The sequence below is a fragment of the Amblyomma maculatum genome, chromosome 1 (assembly GCF_055883805.1).
Source record: "Amblyomma maculatum isolate TAMU_Amacu chromosome 1, ASM5588380v1, whole genome shotgun sequence".
Taxonomy (NCBI): Eukaryota; Metazoa; Arthropoda; class Arachnida; order Ixodida; family Ixodidae; genus Amblyomma; species Amblyomma maculatum.
In genome coordinates, this window is record NC_139344.1 from 394333753 (window position 1) to 394355330 (window position 21578).

The window sequence follows — 21578 nt, forward strand, 5'->3', positions numbered from 1 at the left end:
GTCGGCATTAATCTGGAACCCTCAGCTACGGCATCCCTCATAGCCCCACATATATCTCTCTCGGACCTCTAACCCCACAATTCATAATTTACAACATTTTGCAGTGACCCAATCGTTATAAATGGATGCTTTATTCAGGCTGCAGTGCAGGGCAAATATTGACTCGTACATAGTGAAACTGCCGACAAATGGGATTGTTGCAAATAAGACTTTCAAATGGAAGCCACAAACACACATTTATTTTTTTTCTTCGCCCAAACAATACTGCATGCTATGCGAAGGGATTGGAGTTTTCAGTTTTTATTTTCTGAGAATTCGGCTGACTTTTTTCGGTGTTTATTTGCAAGCACAACTTCAGGTTTTTTTCGGTTAATATTATTTTGTGCTGAAGAGAGATTGGGCACCAGTGTACATAGTGTAGTGTGGCGTAGTGTACATTTTGGCTTTTTTTTTCTTGCATGTTGATTTATGCACTTTTGTTTAATGTACAGTTGGTCATATATACAGCTAAGAACCTGGAAGAAAATGCTATTGTCATGATGAAAAGTAGCGTTAAGGCAAGACGCATGTATAAAAGATTAATTCACACGTCTGACAAAGGAGTAACTGAAATATTATTTATTACGAATAACTTTTCGCATAAACCAAATCGCTTAAACAAACACGCTTCTCTCGGCTTGTGTCTGAGAAGTGTCACACGACAAGAAACTGGTGGTCTTTGGTCTCCACGATTTCCTGGATACACTTGTGCTGCGAATTCTCTGGTCAGTTCTTCGCCCTTCAGAGTGCCTGCCTTGCCGCAGGTGACCCTTCTCGAACGCTTGACATCTCTATGAGGGTCGGGAAGCACAACTGCCACTCTTTCCCCATTCATGAGACCATGAACAATGCCTCAAAACCCTCAACCGCTGTACTTAAACCAACGATATCACTGTCTCACAGCATGCCTCACAACAGTGTTCACACTGTTGTAATTTTTCTCCCATCATCGAGAGTTCGCGGTGTGCATGAAAAGGTACTGACCTTTTTCGGTTTAAACCGAACCTTTTAAAATGCTTTCGGCGTACCTTTATCGGTGTTTTTCGGTTTAAACCGAAAAGTCCAACCCCAGCTATGCAGCAAGCTTTAGTGGAGGGTCCCGGGTCAATTTTGACCACCTGGGATTCTTCAGTATGCACTCCAGCCTCGGTACGTGAACATTTGTACATTCCTCTTCGAGGACCACACTCCAAAATCCTGTTTAGCTTCACAGCAGCATAAGTGCTGCCACGAAACAAAAGTAGATGGGAGACTTCCGTTCATCAAATGCAAGACTCTGAAGACACTTCATCAACCTGTCAAGGATCACTCACACATTTGTACCTTAACAAGAACCGAACTTCCAGCATGTTCCTATGCCGAATTCGTCACATCAGGTTTTCACTGAAATGACAGCATACCATCAATTTCATAGCCCTGTTGGTGCTTTCCTAATTTTTTACTCAAAACATGAGTATTTGTACCTAGAAGACACACTACACAATGTCTTGGCAAGCTGGACTGGTGTGCGAATATCGGCAGGAGCCGGGTCTCATCCGAGTAAAAGTAACGCAGTTGTGTGCTGTTTCACCGCTTTGCCGCTTCATCGAGCATTTTGAGAATGTTGGCCTTCATGGTCCAGCTGACTTCTGGCCTCAGTTTCGTGAACTTCTCTTCTAGCTGCCGAAGAAACCTCTGGTCGAGAACAGCACCGCACTCAGTAGCTTGGGACACTTGGCTCCCACTGCCTTCGGTTCTGAAAGTGCAGCCAGATCAGAGAAATGATCAAGGAGGGACGGTGGCACAAGCATGCGCGAACTTTGTCCAAAAAGAGTGTCGCATATGTGTAGCTGTGCACGTTCTTATATACTAATTTCTTTGTATCAGTGCCATTTTCTTCAGTCGATTGTTTTGCAGCTGCATAAGCATCTAGGGATATTGTGTGCCAAATGCATGATTCAAAACTGGACGCCTTTATGGCTACGAAACTTAAAGGGCCACTGAGAACAAGTAGAAGTTGGCCTGTATCGACTGGGAACCGCATTCTATATTCAATGGGACCATTTTTGCCAAAAATGGACCTTTCATAGGCCGGAAAAGAAAAAAATGAAATACAGGTGTCGCCAACACCAGAAAATTTTGTAAGAAAAATGCGAGCGTCGATACTAATTTCCAGGTGTGGACCTCGAAAAATCCACTACAGCATCAACGGTGATGACTAGGGTTTTTTTAGTAAAGACTGTGAGTTTAATTCACTGGTGGGAAAGTTTTTTTCAATCCAGTTGATTTCTCCCAGATAAATGTGACTTCTGCTGTCGAACAGACACCAAAATAGCCAGGAAGAGTCTGGATAATATGTTGCTTGGATAATGTTGTCTTCGATGCCCCTTTAACATCTTAAAGGTCAAAGGTGTTGCAGTTTGAAGTATTTGTGCTATCTGAAAAGACTCTTTAATGAACAAGGCACTTGCAGGTTACAAGCAAGCACGTGTAGCAGAAGAGAGCATAAAAGGATCTACCCGCACATATTTTGTCATTTTCATTATCCTTAGTGGTATTCTACTACTATTGGCCTACATATCATACATGCCTTTCTTGAGATGCTCAAAACAGGAAACTGTGCTTATGATAAACTTTCTGTATTTACTAGGAAGTCTGTGTGAAAACTCAGTGCACATTATAGGTTTATTATATAAACTTGCGCAGAACTCAGCCCCAACTGCAGACCTCTGTCTTCTGGATTTATGGCATTAAAAGTCGTATAAACAAAGATATTGGGCACTGCCTTGATACCAATGTGCACACACACATCAGATTAAGACTGGTGAAAGAAAACGAAAAGCAGTATTTTTGTGTCCCAGGAAGCAACATTTAAGCCACTGCAAAAAGGTGTCTGAAAACTATGTTTTTCGAGTGAAGCATCATAGGGCATTGAAGCAGCAGAAAAAGAAAAATGCAAGCCTCATATTACTGCGTCCTTACTCTGAAAATGTAAATGTGTATATTATATTATAACTGACGTAAAAGAAAAATGTGACAGTGTGTGTGTGCGTGCATGTGTGTTGCACATCTAAAGAAGTTTGGTAGAAAAATCCTACTTTAAAGGGATACGAAACACCTAGTCTTTATAATATCCTTTTTTTGTCAAAAAAATTTTAAAATATGAACCTTTTCTGGCTTTTTTGGCAGATGTTAGCACAATATGCATTTGTTGCAGAGAAATTCGAATTGAAAGCTGAGAAATTTTTTATTTATTCCCTTACAGCTCGCAGTGATTCAAACTTTTGGCATGCCGTGGTGTCGCTAGGGCCGCCGACGCCCGGTGCGGAGTCGCCCCCCCCCCTTCTTTCGCGCGTTTTATACATCGAATCGCAACTTTCTCTCTACCTCTTTTGTCCTCATGGCTTGCTTTGAAGTCAAGTTCGCTCTACACCCAACCGTGCAGTGCAAGTGAAGTGGCATTTGTTTTTTCTTTTGAACACTTAGAACCAGGGATCTTGCCCCACGACTGATAATTCAGCAAAACATCACATCGAAATCACATTTCCGAAAAAGGCAGAAACACTAGCACGTGTAAGTTGATAGGAAATTCACTAAGCAAGCGGCTTAAGACAGGTGTGTGCCCAATATGAGACCATACGTTGTAATTAGGTCCTAAGCCTTTCATATGCCACTTGCATAGGTGAAAGCCTTTTACTTTACATTTTCTACATTTAACTTTTCTCCTCTCCTTTCCTCCAAAAGGTTCAAGTTAACTTCTGCATCCAGACTGCAAAGTTACCAATGTGCACTGATGCCATACCCACAGACAATATTAAGCGCGAAACGGGACGATGGGCGTCTCCAGGCTCATTTTATTTAACGCTTTCAGTTGCGTTTCTCATTTTAACAATGACTCTGCCTTTTTCAGAGAAGAAAGGTAAGAACCGCATAATGCACTACATGAGCACACTTGGGCACATTCACTCTTAATTCTGCTTTTGCTAATGGCACCCTCCTTTTCATCATTATTTTTTTTTTCTAGTACGCGCGTATTGATCAGACTTGCCATTTCACTGAGAAATAGGCATTCCGTACCTTTTGGTGTTTTGAAAGTGTGAGGAGGATGTGTGACGAGGCCAAGGAGCAATAAAGGGATATATAGGCGATAAATAAACAAGACAAAAGACTGCCGGAGAGATACTGTCAGCCGTCCTCATTTAGGAAAGGAGAATGAACTGCACATACACTAAAGGAGGCGGTGCAGCGGCGTGTCCGCGGACGGGTGTAGTCTAGGGGTTTCCGAATACTGGTGTTTCCAGGGTACACGCACGTGCACAGTCCCGTTCCAACGTTAACTGGTGTGGAGTCTGGCATAAACCAAGGCAGGTGTTTTCAAGCACTCCTCACTACAGAATAATTAGTTCTACGGGATAATCACCAGTGTCTCAGCGGTGCCAATGCAAGCATTTTCGCGTCTTTACACAATAATTCATTTCGCCCCCGCCCCTTCCTCCCCCTCACTGCCCCTCTGCACCCGATGCTGACCACACCCCCCGCACCCCCCTCGCAACGCCACTGTAGACGTGGGTGGCAATGTCAAGTATATATTGGGAATTCTGTAATCACTGATGATAACACCTAGGAATAGATGATGAGGTTAAACTTCATTCACCCCCTCAACTGCACACGTCACTATGGTTTGCTTGAGAAAATGACCTGTGGCGGTAGTACCTGTTTTTAATTTCTGCCTTTTTTTCTAACTGAAAGAAGCTCTGCTTTCAGTCAACCAAGGCACAAGTAATCAACTGTGTGTGACAAGCCAACTTCGATGTTCCCTCAATGTTCCTTTAACAGAGAAGCGCATAAGCAGCACATATTTGTCGACATCTCACATATGGCCATTACGCCTGCAAAACACTGCAAAGACTGCGTGAAAAGGGGGGGCTCTAACAAGCAGACTTTGTATTCGTCTACTGCTAGCAATATACATATCATAACAAGTATATTTGTATTAGTGCATTTCTAACTCGATTGAATTAAGCTACAGTTTTGAAATGCCAGATACTTGTCTACAACACACAGAAACAGGAATAATGCCAGTGAGGGTGGTGATCACTCCCAAAATTTGCCAGGCCACAGAAAAGTCTCAAGAATTTTTTACTCAGACCCGGACAATTAAGAAGGGCATTTTATGCTAGCTAATTGCCTGAATGAGGCACCCTCATTGGAGGCTCACAACACTTTGTTCGCTTTTTTTATCATCATGTACCCAATATTCTAGTCCCCCATCAACTCCTGCTCACCTGTGCCACCCTCCATGAATGGCACCATCTTTGCACCTAGCTACTTGTGCCATCAACCACATATTGTTGACTAAATCATGGTTTGCACACTATCTGAATAAAACAATATGTGTAAAGCGACAGAAGTGCTTTACGGCATCTGTATCTGCAAATTTTACACAATATATAGTCACCTCTGTCGTTTGCATGGTGGTTCTGCAGCTTCTGAACTGCTTGCATACTTTTCAGGAAACATATCTTTGAGAGACCTGCAGAGTAAAAAGAAATATATTCAAAATTCTGGATAAAGCTCCAGAATGTGAGTAGTTCTGTGCAATACTTTTATTTCTGTCTGGTCTGATCCCAGTCAACAACCAATATCTTCAAAATGCGCAATGGACCAGAATTAGGACATAGATGCGACACTGCAACTACATATCATTCACTGCAAAATGATCACCTGGGAAACACCATGTTATGTGGAGGCTGGAAACTCTTTGCGCTATGAGTTAATGTTTTGTGCCAATGTTACAGTTTGCAGGTCATCAACTATTATGAAAACGTTCAAGCTAGAACGGGGCTGGCAAATTAGACCAAGGCTCTCTGATAGACCATAAAAACACTCTGTCTTCACTTCGATTTTGTCCTAAAATTGTAAGAAATCCTATAGTTAACTATTGTACAGTGACGTAGCCAGAAATATTTTTTATGGGGTGTTGTATGCTGCCAGATAAAAAAAAAAAGATGTGTTATCAATTTGAATGATATCATACGCTATTCAACTATATACCGTTTACATATAGAGTAGTTCCGTTCTCCCTAACAGGTGACGCTATTAGGATTGCCATCATTACTGGCCTTCAAAATGCATCCGCGCGCAGTGCGGATTGCTGCTGTGCAGCTTGTGTAAGCATGCCAGCTGACTTTTAAACACCGCTGCTTTGATGCAGGTGTCATCTGTCGTGTGTGCGGAAGTAATCTGCGGGGAAGTAGAGCTAATGACCCTGTTGTTTATTGGCGGAAGAACAGCCAATGCTTTCTACGTAAGGTGTACATCATGGCCTAGATCACCGTTTTTCTCGGAGGTGTATCACGATTTCATGTTTCTTTCTAGGAGAAGAAAGTGCCTGTGAGTTGTAGAAAAAGGCTGTACCTCACGAACCAGCTCATTTTAACGCTGGCAGTAGCTATGGGAATCCGAGAACGACCCTGACATTTTCACAGGAGTTATATATTGCGTCTTCGCACTGTTGCCGCATTATTTTCGCAGATTGTTAAGAAGTATCTCGACGTGGCCATTAATGTCTACGCATTCATAATACTGTGCAGAGAGGGAAAGTCAATGTGGGCAAGTCAGTGAACCTGCATACTTCAGACAAGCACTGCTGCAATACATGTAATAACTGCTGTTTTTTTAAACAAATGCACAGGTCAATGGTGAAATTTACCACAATAAGATTTTTATATCCCCACTTGCTCGGCCTGCCTACTGTGGGTTCTAAATTCCGGTACAGTTTCCAGTTGCTTTCACCCGAGCGCAGGCGAGCGCCGCTGAACGCCTAATGCGGCCTTCGAGCAGTGTAATAGTCTTTTGAAGCCAGGACGTTTACAGGAGGTAAAATTATATCTTATCAATTGTTGAACATTACACGCGCATCCATATTGAGCAGTAAATATTGTGCACAATGCTATATGAACATTCATAATGCTTCTCAATCGGCATGGTCTGAACATGCTTTTGCCCTTTGCTCAAGAAAATTGAAAGAAAAAAAAAAGTTTTAGGGGATAACCAGCCTGTAATCTATTCACTTTTACCATAAACCTCCACAAAAAGCGTTAGAGAGGGAATTGACAAAAAGAAAAAAACGCACTGACAACTGACAGGATTGTCGACACATTCGGGCCAATGCAGGCAGTCAGAAGGACGCAATAGAAGAACCACATGGTTAAATTAAACATTTTGTAGCACCTGCACACACTGTGTGCATTCACATGAAGATTTCGGGCTGTCTACAAGCTTTTTGTCCCCAGCGATAGCGGGTGTGCAGCATCGTGCAGCCAAGTGCCAGCGTGCCGGAAGCCGTCAAACCAGGCACCACAAGGTTCCTGAGCACCAACAAGAATTTCTCGTGTATATGTTCTATAAAAGAAGCATGGATGATAAAAAGTTACCGTCCTCTCAGGATACCACTTTTCTTCTTAACTCAACTGTACACCCCAGTGGCTGCCATGCTGCGAGTGAGTTCTACAACACTCTATGATGTGAGTGCATGCTAACTTCTAACCAAGCAACAACAACTACTGAACCAGCCTACTATTGAAGTAGCTATTGCTGACTTCAGCTTTGGTCAAATTTGCTGCTATGTGAAGTCCAAACTGATTCTGATAGAATTATCACTGGCAACTCATCATAAGCTCAAAATATATGACGCATTTACTATAATGTATTAGCGTGGAGATAGGCTTCCATCTGTGCAGCAATGTTCACATCATTGCCACTTTCACCTCCCCACTGATCGAACTGTGATTCACAGTCTTGTCTTGACAGGGCAAAGCCGACACACTGGGGGCCTGCAAGTCAGGTAAAACATTCCTTGTGGTGTGTACAAAAAAAAACACGGTGAATATATATCAATACATACGCTGTTGTAGATGGAACTGGTTTGCCATATATAGCTTTGTCTAATGCACTCCGGGTTAGAATGAAGACAGTGTCGTCAGACAGTGAAGGAAACCTGCAACGACAAAATGCCCCATGAACAACCGCTCATTCAAAGCAGTATTACTCTATGGTTTGAACTTGTTGGGAAACTCAAGGCACAAATTAATCAGGGAAAATTTCCTCACTGTTGCACAACATAGCGACACTGTACAATCCACTCTTCAGCAGCATGTAAAACACTCTCAGAATTCAGTGTCTGGTTAAATATTAAATCAGATATATATCCATATTTTGCATAGCATGCAGTATAAAAATGCAAGCACACAATGAGGAGAACACTGTGCTAATAAATGTTCCAGGCACGCATTTCAAGTCATATAGAGACTGATTAGAACTGGCCAAAGCATAGATGGAACCAAATAATTAAAATTGTGTTTTCACCAGTTACACTCGATTTTTTCTGACTCAGTTGATACAGTGTAGCACTATAATTCAAATACGCATATCATGTAATAACTGGTAGTGTCAAATTCTCTGCTGCGGGCAAAATGGTGCTGCTTTTCTTACCATGAAGGAAAAAACAGGCTATTTCAAGGTGGTGTGCAGAAAAACTTATTTTACCCATAAATTAAAAAATTTTCTTTTATTACAGCATTCAGAAACAATTATTTATTGTGACCTGCTCTTTGTGCTAAACATCCTGGTAAAAAAATTAATCAAATGCTCATGTACATGCGTCATTTCGAACTAATAATTTCTCTCCAAACTAAGATAGTACAAAGAGACATTCCCTTTTGCAAAATGTTGTCACTGTCGAGTCAAATGCTGATGCTGGGAAATTGCAAGAATACCTTTGTTGCCAATCACGGTCAATGCGAGATGACAACCCCATAATCTGGCCCCTCAGTGCTGACACGTTTCGTGTAAAGATTGAAAATGCTCTCTCACGAAGCTGATGAAAAGAAAAAAAATTCCAAAACTGAAGTACAGTATTCTGGTGACTGTCCAGAAGCAGCCTGAATTGCTCAACATGGGCACTTCATGCCATAGTTCAAAACTAACTATTTAAGCAATAAAGGAGTTAAGCACACTGGGAATTGGAAAAAATAAGTTTCTTCATTGCCACCAGCACTTGTAGATTCAACACTGCGAATGCGAAATATAAACTAGTGGTTCTGTTAATAATTTAATTGACACCAGAATGATACTGCATGCTTTGGTTGCTTATGCATTAGTGAGCACATATGCTAACACAGTCAAACAAATACTGTCTTCATGAAATAGAAAATACACCAGAGACTATATGGTCTGATTTTGGCTTGCTTAGATTCCTTGATACAACATATACACCAATGTAATTTCTTTGTTCACTTATTATACTTAAGTGGAAATATAAGACGCTGTACAGTGCTAAAACTTGGTATTGATTGCAGACAGCTGAACTTGACTGTGTTTTCTTGTCTTTTCTTTATGATCCAGCAATATCAGCCAACATGTAATAACTATCAAAGGAATTTTTACCGCTGTTTTTTGATTTCTGAAATTGTTCAACCTAATACAATTTCCACCTAGCAGGTGTAGAAATCCCATGTAGCATAAAGCGTGAATAATTAGTTGTCATGCATTCAGCCAGCATTTATAACTATTTATACGCTTGCATCTACACTGTTTTAGTTGTTACTGTCACAGTATGTTGTCTCCAATGAACCATTTGCAGAAACCTACAAGTCAGCTTCTCTGCAAGGCTTGTTTTCTAACCAAAAGGTCTTGTTCCCAGACGCCACTCTCGCATTATTTGAAGAAACGAACAGAGGCAAATTCCTCTTTCTAAGTAACCTCTGGAATGTCTCCACTTGACTTTGAAATGACTCAGGGAGAGGTGTCGAAAAGGTACAATGGTTGAATACCACCCCTTGTGTAAAAAAAGAGGGAGAAGGAGTAGGGATTGTCCAGCGCCTTGCTTATCAAGCACGACTGCTCTCGGCCCATTCGTCGCACACCCTGCCTGTCACACTTTCACGAATCGCCAGCGTGAATGCACCATAAAGCGGCGCCTGCCTCTTTTCGTTTCAACCGAGAGTGCTGTCTGGTAACAAAACTTTCTGGTTGGAAAAGAAGCTTTGCAGAGAAGTTGACTTACTGCTGCTTCGTGCCTGTTTTCTGCTATTGCAACCAGGGTGCAAAGAACTGCTTACTTAATTACTTTTACCAAAGTAAATTAAACATGGTTTTTCAGGCTCAGGAGGCAGAGACTAAACTGAACATGTATTGTAAAATAGAACTTTCTCTTTGCGTGCCCAACATAAAATGACTGCTAGTGCTGCAACCAACGAGTTGTGCTACAGAAAACCAAACCACTTGGCAGGAAACCTTGAAAGCAGATGATGACACATAAATTTGCCATCGTGTTTCACTGCTACATGACGTTGCAAAAAAATTTGTCATTCTAAGTAAAAAAAATGTTTACAATGAAATTCTGGTTGGAATATGCCCCAAGATTTGTAAACACTTGCCTTGATGAATCGACAGTCACGGTCTCAGCTTCACTCAATCTCCCTTTCCAAAAGCTTTTGCCTGAAATTCTATGTAGAAAAGAAAATCCAATTCACTAAATTGGAAGAAAAATTTTCATTTCTTAGCGATATTGCATCAGGTGCTCAAAAATTAAGGCAGAGATCATGTTTGTTACTCCCCCAATTTCACTGTAATAACCACCTAAGTGACATGTAACTGGAATATAAATAAAGTAGTGTGGACATTCAAGCTCGGAGAGCAGAGAAATGCATGGCAAAATAACATGTTCTTTGCATGCCTGACACAACATGCTTACTGCTGTTGTAACCAGTGAGTTACTGTACAGTATACCAATTCTGCTTGGCAAAGAAACTTAAAAGCAAATGATCAGACATAAATCCTGTGTACGTTCTTCTGATATATAATAATGAAAGTCAGGCATAGACAATCATCTTTAGAATGAAAAGTTTGGAGGCTTGGTTACAGGGTACCCTCAAAATTTACAAGAAAAGATACACTTGCCCGGTTGAGTCAACAATCTTGGAGCCAGCTTTCTCTTCTTTGGGGCTTTTGCTTGGAGTACTGCACGAAAAAAAATACAATAATTCCATTTAAGGAACAAAAGAACATGTATAGCTCCACTAGCAAATTATAACTTGGTTTACAGGTTTAATCTCTTTGCGACACTGCATCTAGTGCTCAGCAAGACAGTGGGTCTCTCTGTTACTCTTCTCAACACCAATGGTTCACAAACTTAGTTAGTGAACTGTTCGTAACCACCTTATATGTAAGCAACAGTTAGTAGATGGCAGCACTATTTATTGCACAGTTAATAACGGCATGGACTGTCTCGCTACTGACCGCGATGATTTTCCAAATGGTTCGCAATCAGTACTCAGCCAGCATTTGCTTATTGTGTCTACATATTGCTTTAGCTGTCACTGTCATAATAATACACCTCCAATGTGTGTTGCACTTCCCGGAGGCACCAGAAGTAACATACAAACCTAACACAACTCTCACAGACGTTCAATAACAAACTCAGTAACAAGCATCCAAATCAACCACATCCCTGTTCCCGACCCAAATGTGAGATGTGCAAACATTTACATAGCGACCATGCATGGTCAAAAGCACCGGAAGCAATTTTGGGTTTCACATTAAATCAAGCTTTAACTGCACATCATCAAATGTTATCAACCTTTTAGAATGCTTTCTTTGCTATTTTTTGCTTTTAATATTTTTTTTTATCCTTCAATTATTATCTTTTGATATTGTTTTCCCTACATGTGTGGTGTCACAATTTTGTTATGTTCTGACTCCCCTTTTCCCTCATTTTTCTAGAACCTAGAAATTTACAAAAAAGAAAACACTTTCCCAGTTGTGTCAGCAGGCTTGGTGCTAGCTTTCCTTTTCTTGGGGCTTTTTCCTGGAATGCTGAGGAAACAAATGCATTAACTCACTATTGGAAGAAAAGACCATTCATATCAACAAACTTACAACTTTTCTTTTAAAACTTTTGTCTCTTTGTGACATTGCATCTGGTGCTTAAAAAGGCAGTAAGTTCAGTCGTTATTCTTGCTGTGCGTGTAAAAGAAAATATTCACATTCAAAAAAAAAAAACAAAAAAAAAAACACTGCAGAACCTGCACCGGAGTAATGTGAAAGCACGGATGTTGCTGTTGGTTGCTTTTGGGTGCTTAATTAACTTCTTGTTTACCAATTTTAATATTTGGTACTTTCAAATTGCATGCAGTCCCTTCCTATGCCCTTTTTTGACTCTACTTCCGGTTGCGTGACGTCACATTAATTCACTTCTTGTTTACCCATTTTAGTCTTTGGTACTTTCAAATTGTGTGCCAATCTCTTCTTATGCCCTTTTTCGGCTCTACTTCAGGTTGTGACGTCACATCCTTGATGTCACCTTAATTGACTGATTTAATTAACTATTTAGTATTTGATACATCTTGACATCACCCTAATTAACTGACTTAATTAACTATTTTAGTATTTGATAAATTCAAATGTGGCACCAAGCCATTGGCTAATATGAGACCATTTTTGCCTTTACTTTTAAAACTTTTGCCTCTAATTCCTTAATTAACTTACTGGCCTAATTATTTTTCGGACAGAACATTACGTCACCCTCCATTGATGGACACCACTCATTAACCTCTACCCCTTCTCAATTACTCACAACTGCTACAGACACGATTTTGCGGACACATTCTGTGGACGCGGTGTGCGGACGCGGTCTGTGGGCAGAAATCTGTGAACATAGCGAAGTAATGCTTTCCCATTAATAACAAGCCAAAAATATAATGCAGCTGCAGGGCAAAAACTGGAGTGGAAACGACATTTAAAAGCTCGATTTCCATGGTTTCTAAACATTGTGCACGATTTTGCATCAGTCCTCATATGGAGTGCAGACGGCTAGCTAAGAAAGTGTTCTAAATGGGTAATCACAGTGAACAAGGCTACACTAGCAGACAACGCTTAGTGGGGTGTATGGTCTGCAGAGCCATGTAAAGCAGCGAAACAATACCCTAAAATGAACAAACTGTGCTACTTCATCTCATGGTACCACTACCTCCCCAAGCTGTCCTGCCTTCTGTAATCTGTTAATTTTTCTCTTTTATCTTACTGTAACTCAGATATTCTTTTCTCTTTCAAAAAATGAAAGAAGGAACTGCGACAAAAGGCGGTTAGGCCTGACGGGGTCACAATTCCCCATACAGTTCACAGCAGCACGCAACACGGAAAACAAATGATAACAGAGCATTACAGCAAACGTGGTAATTAAACATACTGGAGTAAAACCTAAAAAAAGAAACAGTGTACACTATACACTCAAAAAGAAACAACAGCATATAACACACAAAACACAGGAAAAAAAATTTGTACCGTAACATAACATGATAAAAATTTGCATTTGCCAAATACAAAACCAGACTAAAACAATTATTCCACTTCGGAGAGTATCAACTGCTTTTTTTATGTCTCTTTTAAATCTGCGTTTAGAGAGATGGAACATTGAACATAGGGATGGGTTTTTGAGAATAGTTGGAATCTGGTAATTAAGTAATTTGTCCTTGTTTTTGGGATGAGGTTTCTGTGTTGCCTGTGAGGGTATTTAGTAGGAAATCGGTTAGGAGAGACGGAGAAAAGTCTATTGCTATGGATATGTTGTAACAAGCGGTATGTGTAGACTCAGTTAGCTTGAAGTAGATTATGTCAATAGCCAGCTAGATGTAGCATGCGTGACCTACTGACCTTTTTTTTTTTTTCGGTAAAAACTAAATTTTTAACATTGCATTTCATGGATTTTTACTGGTTTTCTTCATTCAAACTAAAAAGTCCATACCACAGCTATCCACTGTACTCTGAAGGCTGAACTACAAGTCTGCACATCCAACAAATACATCTGTGTGTATGTATACATGAAACTCAGCATTACTAACTGCCGTACATGCATCATTGAAATAAAATCCGCAGTGCACTGTATGTTACAAAGAATTTATGCAGTTTCAACTGCACTATATTTACTGAAGTCTTCTTTTTCATATATATATATATATATATATATATATATATATATATATATATATATATATATATATATATATATATATATATATACCAGTTCGCTGGCACATGTTAAATAAACACAAGTTGGCTATGGTACCTGCCATGTGAATGGTGTTTTCATCGAAGTGGTTAAAATGTATATGATTACATTACATTGCCAGGCAATGTACAAATTAAGAAGCTCGAAGTTATATGCTCTGAAAACATCTGCAAATTTATTCATACAAGAATAAAAAATTTGATGTGTCACACTACAGTGTAGCAAATGCACATATTGAATATTAATTGCTAACATTTCTTCAAATTGCGCTCTGCAAGTGTTATACAGAACCCGCAGGTCCCATGATTATAGCGTATAGGTATAGTAAGGCGTCGTTGCCACCATTACCTCCTGGCTTCGGCTTCTTCAAGGAATCGAAGGTATGGCCACAGGTCCCACTTAGTGTTTTCTTCTTTTTTTGCTTTGACATACTGGTGTCTTATTTTCTTCCATTTGATCTCACATTCTGACTCTGTAAAATGAAATTTAAGTCACCTTAATTTGCTTGGTAATGAAACAGTGTTGCAACGGTATAAATTAATGCAAATTTCAGGGGGTAGATATAGCTTACAATGGAATATATATATATATATATATATATATATATATATATATATATATATATATATATATATATATATATAAGCTACAGTAAGCTTAAAAATAAAGTTAACCGAATTGAGCAATTGATATGCTTTTAAAGTGCATTGTTTCATTATGTGATTATGCCATATATAATCTTCATTTCGGACAGTTCAATTAAACTCTGTCACTGTAATGTATTCTATCTTGAGATAGAATATCTCAGTGACAGAGTTGCCACCATCACTTCTATTACAGCATAAAATGTTACTCGCCAAAATGTATATATTCAGCCATTGTCAAAAGTAAGGGAAAAGGTCGCAAAAACATTCAACAAAAGCTACTCGATCAGAGCAATCTCCTGTTTAAACAAAAACTCCCGTATCACCGGACCCAGCAGGCTTTCACACAGTCACACATATGTTGTTTAAGGCTTTGCACGTGTACCTTCTCTATAATTTATATCTTTTCAAGGGTCCAAAAACCAAAGCGTGGTTGGCGCAAGCACTGACAAATTTTTTCATCAGCTCAGTCAAGCTATTGTCCATGACATCTTGATGGACATGCACTATCACCATGGTACACAAACATTCCTCCTCCACTGCACTTCTAAGCCATGTTTTCGGCATTCTCAAGGCAACGAAAGACTCGTCACACAATGATATTGGCATCGCCTATAAAATCTAACGATGGTCTCCACCACTTAAAATACTGGCGGAATGATTTGTGAATTTTTCAAAGTATTTCCGCTATATCCTCCACAGACTACACACCTGGATGTTCTTTTAGCCACTACTCAGGCAGGGTTGACTTTGCTGTAGAAATGGACCATATCCATATAGGCGTTCCATGACTCCTTCTTCAAACTCACATGTTCAGTGCTTGGTACAATGCTTTCCAAGGTGGAGGTAAATCATATTTTGATGCCCGGCATGGACACATTGATCATTAATTGGTGAAAATGCGCTATAGTTTGAATCCCCCTCTGGGATCCGAGTCCGTTTCTAAGTTTGCATCATTTTCAGAAGTGTTTTTGCCGTTTTCATCCTAATATGATTAGTGCAGTGTCGGAACCAGACCGGTTCTGGTATTACCACCAGTCAGGGGACTCGAAAGTGCTCGAGGGCAAAAACGACATCTTTGAAAATGACTCAAACTCGAAGCATGAACCTTGGAAAGGGTTTTGGAGTTTTTGGGCTTTTTAAATATAGACCTTACACGAAGGAAAGCTCTCGCCTTATTTCAAAACTGCACGGTTCCATACATTTCTCACTGCTGTAAGAAGTCTCCTAGTCATGTAAATAAAGCTCTGTGCACCTTGAAGCCAAAAATGCTTGTTTATTGGCTACTCCCTTGAACCACTGGCACAGTACAGTTAAATACTAGCTGAGTCTGCAACAACGCATTCATAGTGTGCTTATGAGGGGAACAAGTTGTGCTTGTGCTAAAGCCACTGTATGTTTTTTTACAAATTCATCTCCTCGAGTGTTGCTTCATGAGCCACTGGAAAGGGTGGAATACAGTGCTCTTTTTAGTTACAAGATTTTTTTTTTTTTTTTTCGGTTCCAGCTTGAACAGGCACTCATTTCTGGTACAAGCCTGCGGTTGTGCTTCTTGCTTCCTGGAAATTTTTCAGCTGCTATACAACTGTTTGTTTGCTGCATGTTGCTTTTTACTTTTTTGCAAGAGAGAAGTTTCATCATGAAAAAATCTACTCCACCTAGGGGGAATCCCCTAGATATCCAACCAACACAGTTGCCATTTCTGGTTATTGATCAATTCACTCTCGCCCTACCATCTGATCTGCTGGGCATCCTGGTTAGCTCAGTTTGTAGACCACTGCCCCCTGGAAAGGCGATGGTGCTGCGTTCGATCCTCGGACCAGAACAAGTTTTTCTTTCTTTAGCTACGAAATTTCTGAGAAAGTTGTACAGCTTTACTTTGTAGCCTTATGGCTGTGATTGGATGGATGTCAATGAGTAATTACTCCCTTATTACAAAAGCAAATAAGCATGTATGAAGGGGCCGACCGAATTAGCACCGACCAGGCCGTTCATTGAAATTGATAGCGGGCTGTGGTTGGGTCTAAACTGAAATGGCAGTGAATAGGACCAGGCCTAGTCTAGATACTGGCTTCTGCAAGCCTCTAGTACGAAGTATAAGGTCATGTTTTGTAGCTTGTCTCAAATTTATGCCCTGTACTATGCTGCTTAAACTTTCCAGTTCAGCAGTTGTGCTATACTTTCTACAGAATTTAACCAGCATCGCTTTGCTGCTCGATATTTGTTGCCTTGATGTTCCTTCATTTTTAGCTTTTAGGTTGCGTAGGCCCAATTGAGATGACTGAAAGGAAGTTTGCAATTTTCTTAAAGGACCGGCAGTTTTAGGAAACGAATTTGTGACGGTGGTTAATATAGCTCAATGCGTCTTATTTCCTTTCATTTCTTTTTTTTTTTTTCAAGTAAAGAAGGCCAGTCTGAGATGAAGCAGTTTTATGCATGCCATGTGAGATTCATACCTGTCTCTGCTTCTCGCATAGCCTGTTGAAACGTTCGCCAGGCTAGAAAAGTGAAAGACACTAGAGAAGGTTTCAAGGGTGCGCATGGTGCAGATCGAAAGTGCAAACTATCCTTTAACATCTAAGTCGATCTAATCACAGATTGACTCAATGCCAGAAAGGCAGAGGCTTGACGTTTAATTAAATATTATTACGTACATGTATGGCATATGGCCCTCTGATTGCTGGCAGACTGCAATTATGATAGCACTTTTTTTTTTCTAATATCTGATTGTGTTCAGTTCAGTTCAATTAGTTTCATTCCTTAAAGGGCTCCTTTTTAGGGAGTGTTACATAAGGGGTGGGAATATACTTGAAATGCAAACAGCAATGACTACTTAACATTGAAGGTAATCTGTTACACGCACTTGAAAAGCAGATGCCAAAGTGATGATGACGATGTCATAGGAAAGATCATTCCAGTCTGAAGATGCTCGAAAAAAAGACTGAAGCAGTGAAAGTGTGCAATGGTGGGCGTGCAACTTGCAGTGGATTGCTGGTGCAGTGAGATATGCATGCTGTAGCTGTGATATACAGTGCTTGATTCAGAGAAGAATAAAAATACTTGTGAAAAAGAGCAGGGCTAGCAATGCAGTGATGAAATCAGAGGAGTGATAATCTGAATTTCACTTTCAAAGTTTGAACACTGGTGTCGGACCAATATGAAGAATGAGTGAACCGGACAGCGCGATTTTGAACAGATTCCAATGCAGGGATTAGATATGCCTGATGTGGACTCCAGATGGCAGATGCATATTCTAATTCCGGTCGTACCAGTGATTTGTACACAAGCAACTTTACCTGAGGTGGGGCAAGATGGAGACGACGCTTAAGGAAACCTAGTGTTTTATTTGATGCTGAAATGACGTTACTAATATGAGCGCACCATGAGAGATCAGGAAAGGCGGTGACTCCCAGATGTCTATACGATTCTTTTTGCTCATGTATTAGAAACTGAGCAATAAAAGCGATGGAGATTATGACGGCAAAAAAAAAAGACATTAGTTTGCATTTAGTAGGATTATGGGACATCAACCAATTACTGCACCAGTATAATACACTGTAAAGATCTGCCTGAAGGGTGTGTTGATCACAATCGTTAGCGGTACGGAAAATGACACTATCATCCCTGAACATTCTAATCTTGCAGGAAATATGCATGAACAAGTCTTTAATATATATTAAGAATAGAAGGGGATCAAGGACAAATCCTTGCGCAATGTCTGAATTTACTGGGAGGGATTTAGACAGGTGGCTGTTGACATAGACACTGAAAACTATTAGGAATTCTTCAATCCTTTTTAGTATATTAGGGTGTAAGTTGAGTTGCAAAAGTTTTAGTAACAGCCGGCGGTGAGGGATCTTGTCAAAGGCTTTCGGGAAATCTAGAAAAATGGCGTCGATCTGTAGTTAGTCGAGATTAGCATGCGAGTCATGAAGGCTTGTTTGATTTCACATGAGAGGCCTTTGCACAACCCGTGTTATAAAGGAAGGAAAAATTCATTTGAGTCTAGGGAACTGATGATTTTTGAGTACATGATGTGTTGTATTATTTTAAAGGGTACACTAGCTAAGGAAATGGGGTGCTAAATCAAGAATGAGCCTCTGTCACCTGATTTGTTGACTGGAACGACATTGCCTTGTTTCAGCTAGAATGATTCTTGAACAGAGTGACTGTGAAAAAAGGAGACATAAATATGCTGCATATATGGAGTTCACATTTTTCAAATGTTTTGAATTGATTAGGTCTGTACCAGCTGCATATGAAAGTTTCATATTATGAATTATGGATCTGACGCTTTCTTTCCGGAAGGTGATATTCCAAGTGAAAGGATGATAAAGTGAAGGCGCGTCAAGCTCGGTGATGAAGACAGATATGAATGCGCAGTCATCAGTAACTGGTTCATGCAAGACGCAAGTTAACGTAATATGGGAATGGTGCATAGGATTTATAAGACCTGCCAAAATTGGTTTAGGTTGCTCGGTTTAGCAAGTCATGGTAGTAAAATAAATGCTTGACATTACGAACGGAATGTAAGTATAATTTTTCGATTTCGTAGTATTTTTACCATGCGACAGGCACGTCGATGCGTTTGGCGGAGCGGAAAAACTGCTTCTTTTTGTTTTCTAGCGCTTTAAGTGCCGGGAAATACCAGGATTTATTCAGGTTAGTGTGAAAGGTAATTGCCGGGGCAAACTTATCAGCAAAATGGTTTAATCTGTTCTTGAAAATTAACCATTTTCATGAATTGAACGAATGCGAAATGCAGACTCATATACGGGAAAAAAAATGTCAAGATCTTCTGTTACTGCATTATAGTTGCCTTTATTGTATAGACGTTTTTTCAGATGTCTATGTTTGAGTAGAGTGAAATGAGAATAGAGCATGTATAACTTTGTGATCGCTGATTTCAGGATGATAACTGATATATGTTAGATTTTAGGATTTGATTAATATCAGGTCAAGTATGTTTGCTGATCCTTGCGAGACAAGGGTTGGCTGCGACACTAATTGGGTAAGGTTGAAATTTAGGCATGTTTCGATAATGTTATTTCCCTATGTTATTGCGCAGCTAGTTAAGTTTTGTCACTCATTGTTAGGGTAGTTAAAATCACTAAAAAGAAGGATGAGGCATTTGGGTATGCTGTGGGAGAATAGTGGCCTGCACCTCCTCGCTCGCGCGGCTTCCCTGTGTTGCTGCTCTCTCTCTCTCACAAACACACACACGCACACTATAGCGCAAGAACTGCAACTCGCCGAAGAATGCATCGCACGAAGCTCCCCTGATACTTACGTGGCACTTCCAGACACCATGCGATCTTTCTCCAAGCACTCTTTTTCGCCTCTTGGTCGTGAAATCGTTCGTTCAGTACGTCGTACAGTTCCGGATTCTGCTGCACAAGCACGCAAAGCCTCACACTAAACTTGTCTGCCATTGCTGGACACTTTTCTCCAAATCCGGAAGACGAGACACTTTGCGAGCGTGATTTACTTTCTAGCGCTGGAGCACATCACCATTGCTGTAGACACAGCCAACACAGTTGGAAGCTAGCTGCTTACCGCAGCACACCCATCGCCCTTCCTGCGTCCACTGTTGACGGCGTTGACGACGTCTCGGTGCAGACTTCCCGACCGTATGCTGCAGAGGTGGGGAGGGCACCGAGAGAGAGGGCATCGAGATTGGCACGCGGCTACGCTGTTTTCGTTCCACAGTACTCTGCTGGCGCCCTCTAGAACGTTACGTCAGCGCCGTCTCTGTTGCCGCCGCGTAGCCAAACGAACACGCAGTTGCGGCAGGTGGCGCCGGTACACTCACTCCATGAGATTTCACCGTTATTTAGAATACGAAACTATGCGATCTGATAGCAGTGGCGAAAGCTGCTTTCCGGGCTTAATGGTGTATTTTCGAAGAGAAAAGAAATAACCATTGCTTTCGAACCGCTGAATCAAGATAGAAGTGGGAACGCATTCTGCATCCCCGTTAATTTCCAGCCAGCAGCAGATTGTTGCTTTTTAACGAAAACACTGTGAAAGCACGCAACTTGCAATTTAATTATATCTGATAAATCTACGGGTAAGTTGATTTTTGCTCAAGGAAACACACACCCACACATATGTATATAATGTATAGTTTTCATTGAAGATCTGTGAATTTTTTCGCCCCGTAATATATTTGCCTGCTTTTCTATGAATTAGCGATTCTTCCTCTGCAGTATTTTCGAATAATATATAGTGCATATAACGTGAAGAGATATGAGAGAGAGATAGAGAGAGAAAATGGAATAGAAAGGGATGTTAACCAGGCGATGCCCAGTAGGTTACCCTACACATGGGAAGGGAACAAAAGGAAAAAAAAAAAAAAAAGGAAAGAAAGAACGCCAAGGGAAGAAGTCTATAACATGTCTAGAGATCGATAGTGAACGGCATATACATATACATGGCGAAGTACTTTCCTTGCAGTTTCTTTCTTTGCAGACTGCAGTTTCATTTTCCTTGTTATAATTATTATTCAGCAAAGTGTAAAAGATGAGTTGGTAGAGGAGGGGGCAGTAAATGCAAAGAGGCGGTATTACGCGTCCATTTAACTCGCTGCTATCAGATGGTATACCGGCGCTGACCGTGGAATTCGAGGAGCAATTGCTACAATGCGAATCGGTTGTCCATTTTTCGTTTTGTTTTTTCGAGCATAATCGGAAAAAGATGGACGCTTCCATGGTTTATAACTTCGCGTTACTATGCACGGTAATTTCTGATTTTCTGTCTGCGTTGTTCCATGCTTTTCATAGTTCTCCGTAGACAGCCAGACGGTGCATTATATCTGACGCGTGTTCACCGACAAGCTTGTTCAGCGG

General features: G+C 40.5%; 1 protein-coding gene across 1 annotated transcript; it reads right to left on the reverse strand.

Annotated features, from left to right (window-relative positions):
- Positions 1 to 603: 603 nt before the first annotated feature.
- On the reverse strand, positions 604 to 20461 carry LOC146208605 (uncharacterized). Its single transcript, XM_084595314.1, has 8 exons — positions 20021 to 20461; positions 14435 to 14558; positions 11836 to 11895; positions 10981 to 11040; positions 10458 to 10526; positions 7925 to 8017; positions 5477 to 5551; positions 604 to 1774 (listed from the first exon to the last, which is right to left on the reverse strand). The coding sequence occupies exons 1-8, from the start codon at positions 20160 to 20162 to the stop codon at positions 1606 to 1608; spliced, it is 792 nt and encodes a 263-aa protein (XP_084451440.1). The 5' UTR covers positions 20163 to 20461; the 3' UTR covers positions 604 to 1605.
- Positions 20462 to 21578: the final 1117 nt, after the last annotated feature.